The following is a 5,705-nucleotide window of genomic DNA, read 5'->3' on the forward strand; positions in this document are numbered from 1 at the left end:
GAATGGGTGTGAAATCAAACCACCTGTCTATGAAAAAAAAAGGTAGGGAGGCCTTCCAACAAGAACAGGAAAAAGCAGCCTTATAAGATTGAGAAGAAAGATGAAACAAATGTACGGACTAGACATGGAGGTACAATAAAATGTTCATACTGCAATGAACAAGGACACAACAGGAAAAGATGTGGCAAGAGAAAAGCTAGCATTATGCCAAGGCCAAAGCTACAAGTTAGAAGGGGGCCAAGGGCTATACTAGGGTCGTTAATAGCACGCGCGCTATAGCGTGTAAAGAGTTGTCTCATTACATTAATCACCATATAATGTTTCATTAATAGCATGTTAATAATATATTTTTAGGAATGACGCTATTTTGTATAACGTGCTATTTTCCTTAATTTTTCTAGCTTAAACGTGGGATAATTCATCAAGTGGCCACACTTTGTGGGTGTGTTTTGATCAGGTTATGGGATTCCATGTCAAATACCTGTGTCACCTGCTTCTACATCAGTTTCATATATAAATAACCACCGTGCCTAGTTTTGATAGTGGCCACAAGATCAATTCTGTCAGATGTTTTTGAGAAAATACTGTGTCTGATGGTGATGGGACTAATATATTGTGGCAAGCTTCGTGTTCCTGGTGCAATCTCGGTTGATAGCGGTGCCAATGCATGTCTCTATCTCTATATGAAATTAACTTACAAAGCAGAGAAACGAGGCATACACATTTGACATTTTTTTTGAGAAGATGGATGACCCCATCCTTTCTATCTAGATGATGCATGCAACCATTTTATTAATTATTTACAAAGACCTTATAAAGTATTACATCAGTCAGTTCGAAGCTACCATTTTAACAACATCTATCGTACTCGTATCCAGTTATGAAGGGGTGCCAATAGTCCAAACCAAATACCAAACATATCTCGTACCAAAGCATAACTTCTAAAGCCGGAGACCCCACCAAACCGCCTGTCGGGTCAGGGGCACACACCGGTCCGACACACTCTCAGAATCCGCCGTTGCGGTCTTCCATTGACCCATTTTTCAGAGCAGGTAATGCCGCATCGACCATGCCAGGCTTGCCGTTGACGCCACGATGGCGCTAGATAATAATGCCACTTTCCTATACACGTCCATCAAAACGCATCTGATGCCGAGACTCTGTTGCACCACGCCGTTAGGACTCGCCGTCATTGACGTGGTAGATGTCATGCCACACCACCTCCTGATCCAGGTCGTCTTCAACGTCAATCGAATGGTGTCCACTAGTCACATAACTCCAAAGGCGACGCCTTTAGAAAAGGAACGACGCCAAATTAAAGACGCCGTCGCCGCCCACCATAGTTTGGTCTTTCACCTGGGAGATAAAAGGGCATGGTGAAGGTATAGACAGATCCGACGAACATCTCCATGAAGAGGAAACGGCGTCTTCAGGCGTCGCCGCGGTCATCGCCGACCAGGACCAGCTAAAGATTTCTTCCGATCTGAATTCCATCTTCAGCTCCATCGGCATCGAGGACCAGCAAGCCACAACGCCCAAAAATCAGGAAATCAGACAAAAACATACCCACGGATATTAATAGCGGGCAACCACTTGATGCGGTACCTGGTGCTGCTTAATTAAGCAAGAAACCAAACAAGAATTAATACAACTTCACTTCAAAAGGGAAAATGAATTCAAATAGTACAGAACTATAAACATGCATGAAATATGGTCTGCTAGCTACCTTTTAATTTATCCTTCAAATAGCTCTCCCAGCATTTCCTCGAACACGTCGGGACTGCTGCTTCCGCTTCCGCCCCTCACCTGTTTCTCTAGCTTCGGATGCTTCTCCAGGTAACAGCGGTAACCTGACACGACCCTCTCTATGATTGTTCTCCGCAGCTCATCCCTGAGCTGAGGATTCGGCACCTTCCAGAACTTCTGGGCCTCGTAAGTTTTGTGAAACGCTGACTCGAATTTAGCCAGTGAAGCGGTGTTCTTCCGATGCTGGAGCGGCGCAAGCATGCAGAACAACATATGTAGCCGACGTCGAGAACCGTCAAGGTAGCCATCCATGAAGGCCATTTTCGGTATGTGGGACTGCACATGCCCCCAAGAAACATGGAGATATTCATTCATGTACTTCAGGCATTCGGGGGCAGGTCTCCATTCGTCTCTAGACCATGACTCAACCATGAGCGACCATGGCTCAACCATCATTGCCACCAAATAGGAATTGTTGAGCAGGAACAGGTACCTCAGGCTTTGGTCGGAGCATTGCTCCGACTTTCTCAAGAGCAGGTCCTTGAGATAACGGACGGAATCAGCTATTAGGCCACGGAGGTATTCGGTTTCGTGGTGCCGTGCTTTATCTTGCATGGACTTGATGCAATTCACCATCAACCATGTGTTCCTGTGGATGTCGCCTCTCCCTCTTGGAATCTCGATGGCCCACGAGTCGTCCTCCTCCACGAACGCCCTCACCTCCATTACCGTGCTGTATATGGCCTTGCTCAACCTCTTCACTTCTCTGGGCAACGAGCCGCCTATGTCCATGAATATTTTCTTGCTCAAGCCCATGAATTTGACTTGGACTTCCGGCGAAAACATCTGTTCTGCACTCGAGACGCATATATACATGTCCAGCACAGCGCGTAGCTTCTCCTCCTTACTTGCAAAGGTGATGGCGTCGATGAAGACGAACATCTTGGCGATGCTCGCCTTGCCGAACTGTGCGACCGCCGTCGCCTCGTGGACGTTGATGGCCACCTCCTTGATACTGGCGACGATTGTGATGAATGCTCGAATCCACCTCTTGACCAAGTCTTGGATCTGGAACTGCCGCCATGAGCCATCGCCGTCGGGGAGTTGGAGAACCCAGTCCACGTCGAGCTCGAAGAACCAAGCCTCTAGCGCACGGTCCGAGCCACTGCCGTACTCGAATGCACTGACCATGCGCTGGGTGTACCCGTCGCTGACCATTCGGCGGGCGATCTTCGTGAGCTCGTGAGCACCGTAGTCTGCCGCGGCAGCGTGGACCGAACCAGAGGAGGAGCCGGAGCCGGAGTTGTTGGACGGGTAAGAACCAGAGGCACCGGAACCGGAGTCGCCCGAGCGGCTGTGTTCGGTATTACCGGAGTGGGAGAAGACAGTCGCTGTAATTTTCCCTCCGGACACGGCGACGCTTCGAATCGACTCACGGTAGACGCTGAGCGGCGGGGACGGAGTAGTGAAGCCCGCGGTGGTCAACTCCGGCACGGCAGCAAGCCGCCCCGCCATCCTGCTACTTGCTGGATGTGTGGACGCCGTTGGTCGAGCTCGGCCGTATCGCTGAGATTGGAAGGGGAGAAAGGTGTGTGAAGTGTTGTCCCGGGAGCTGAGGATAAGAATCGGCACTGGTAATATGGTATGCTGGAACCCGGTGACAAAGCGACGACGACCCACAAATGCAAGAAACCGGGGTCAAGTCAACATGAAGTACCGGGGCCGCGTGATGACGAGGACGGACGGCCACAGCAGCAGCTGCTAGGAGTACATCCCCTACACAATCCTTCACAAACAGGAACCAAAATTATATGCATGAGTGCTGTACTGCTAGGTCATCTCAAACGCCACTAGTAGAAAACGGAGCTATAGTCCTGATTGGTAAGGCCCTATAATTCCCTTTCATCAACCGGGACTATTAACTTGGGACTAAAGCACCCCCCTCACCCCCCTCTTAGTCCCGGTTTGTCACGAACCGGGACTAAATCCCTTCCACGTGGCTGACAGAGTGTGCCAGGGGCAGGGGCTTTTTAGTTCGGTTGGTAACATCAACTGAGATTAAAGGATTCCGTGATTCGGGGTTTTGGGGTTTATTGTTTATTTTTGCTTTTCATTTTCTGTTTTTCATTTAATTCTTTTTCATTTCAAACATATCATAGAATTTTGTACATATATCATAAAATTTCTCGTAGGACGTATATCATAGAATACCTCGTACGACCAAATATGTATATGCATACACACACACATATATATAATTTGGTATATACAATATCTGTTACAACTTGCGGATCAATTACATCCATGCATTAACCGGTGAAGCGATATTCTTCCTTGGGATCTATGACCTGATCCAGCAAAATCCGGCAAATTCCTCTTGAAGTGCTCGTATGCATTCCGTTCGGAGGAGTTCCTCTCGCTTCTCCGTCATCTTTTCAAGAAGGAGACCAATATGAATATTTTATATGTGCATATATATATATATATTAGACCATGAATATAAAAATTATGAATACTGTTTACGTACCGCAAGAGTTCCTGGTTTAGTGAGCAGTTCGATCGTAAACGAGCGAAGTTCTCGCAAACAAAGTATGCACATAGATTATTCCCCGGTTGTGTTGCCGCATGCAAAACTTTACGAGAATAGAATTCAGTTAAATAATAATCAAGCATTATAATGGTATTGAAACTAGAACTAAAGAGATGCACAGACGTAGCCAGTACTACTTAATTACCCTGGACGTTGTCCATCACAGCTCTGATTTCCATTTACCGCGAACATTCTTGACCAACCGGCTCTAAACCCTGCCCGGCAAAGAAAAATAATAAAATAAGTCATTGATTAATTGATATCAGAAAAATGAACTAAAGAGGTCGACATAGTGCGATAATGATTAAAATTACCGGTCGAGCATTAACTTCAGCGACATGTACTCGCCTTCGTCTTTTCTTAGTGAGTCGAGTACGTGCACTTTTTCCTGGTCAATCATAACGATGAGCAAGATAAAGTGGAATATGCGTTGTGTAAACGAGCATGCATGGAACTCATCAAGAACTATACGTAAACTTAACATCGATCGGGTAAGCAAAATAGAATTTATACTACAAGGCAACAGTAACACTCACTTGAAGTTGTAAGAAAATAATATTTTTTCATTATGACTTAGTATCTCCAAAAACTGAAACAACTTCTCCTCTATCTCTTCTAGGTATTCTAATATCGCCTTTTCATAAATGGTATTTGGGTCAATGAAGCCAATGCCATATAGTCCATCTCTTTTCATTTCAAACATCTTCATTCTGGATAACACCACACACACAAAAGAATATAGTGAGGATAATTAAAGGCAAATGAACGATTTAGGGACTTGAATTACAGAAAGAAATCACTTACAAACAATAGTAACCGACGAGAGATTTGTCGAGTGCGTCTTGATTGTATAACTGCCAAAATTCTGGATTCTCAATCCACAAATCTTTGCAAGTGAAGAAATGTTCTGGCTTGACTTTCACCATTAGGGACTGACGCTCGAGTTGTGCTTCCTTCATGTATGAGGTATGCAATTTGTACAATTTCGTTGGTAGCTTCTTGACAAGCTTAGGCCTGATGAGAGGTTTCTTGGGTTGAAATGTCCATACTAGTTGGTTATTCCCTTCCACCATGGCGGGAATCCTCTCATTGCCTAGGAGTTGTGCAACAGTGACACCAGCCTCTATAGCCATCTTTTGAGCAATATCGGGATCGACTACGAACTCATCGGTACCCACCTTGAGCGGCAGGATCGATTGCACTGGCTGTTCTCCCAACTGGGGAATAGTTTTCCTGCTTCTTCTAGTAAGGAGCGCCGCCTTCGTTTGCCCTTTTTGATATGACTTGACAATAGAGCGGTCATAGTATCATTTAACACTCTTTGGAGGCGGCGAGTCCGCAAGATTGGCCAGAACGCGCTTGACGTCTT

General features: G+C 45.9%; 1 protein-coding gene across 1 annotated transcript; it reads right to left on the reverse strand.

Annotated features, from left to right (window-relative positions):
- Positions 1-764: 764 nt before the first annotated feature.
- On the reverse strand, positions 765-3,379 carry LOC123447217 (exocyst complex component EXO70H1-like). Its single transcript, XM_045123800.1, has 2 exons — positions 1,727-3,379; positions 765-1,611 (listed from the first exon to the last, which is right to left on the reverse strand). The coding sequence occupies exon 1, from the start codon at positions 3,259-3,261 to the stop codon at positions 1,735-1,737; it is 1,527 nt and encodes a 508-aa protein (XP_044979735.1). The 5' UTR covers positions 3,262-3,379; the 3' UTR covers positions 765-1,611; positions 1,727-1,734.
- Between the last annotated feature and the right edge of the window lie 2,326 nt (positions 3,380-5,705).

The sequence above is a fragment of the Hordeum vulgare genome, chromosome 4H (assembly GCF_904849725.1).
Source record: "Hordeum vulgare subsp. vulgare chromosome 4H, MorexV3_pseudomolecules_assembly, whole genome shotgun sequence".
NCBI lineage: Eukaryota > Viridiplantae > Streptophyta > Magnoliopsida > Poales > Poaceae > Hordeum > Hordeum vulgare.

Bases quoted from the DNA above. Each gene is read 5' to 3' on its own strand.
- LOC123447217 (XM_045123800.1), bottom strand. From the start codon at position 3,261: ATGGCGGGGCGGCTTGCTGCCGTGCCGGAGTTGACCACCGCGGGCTTC.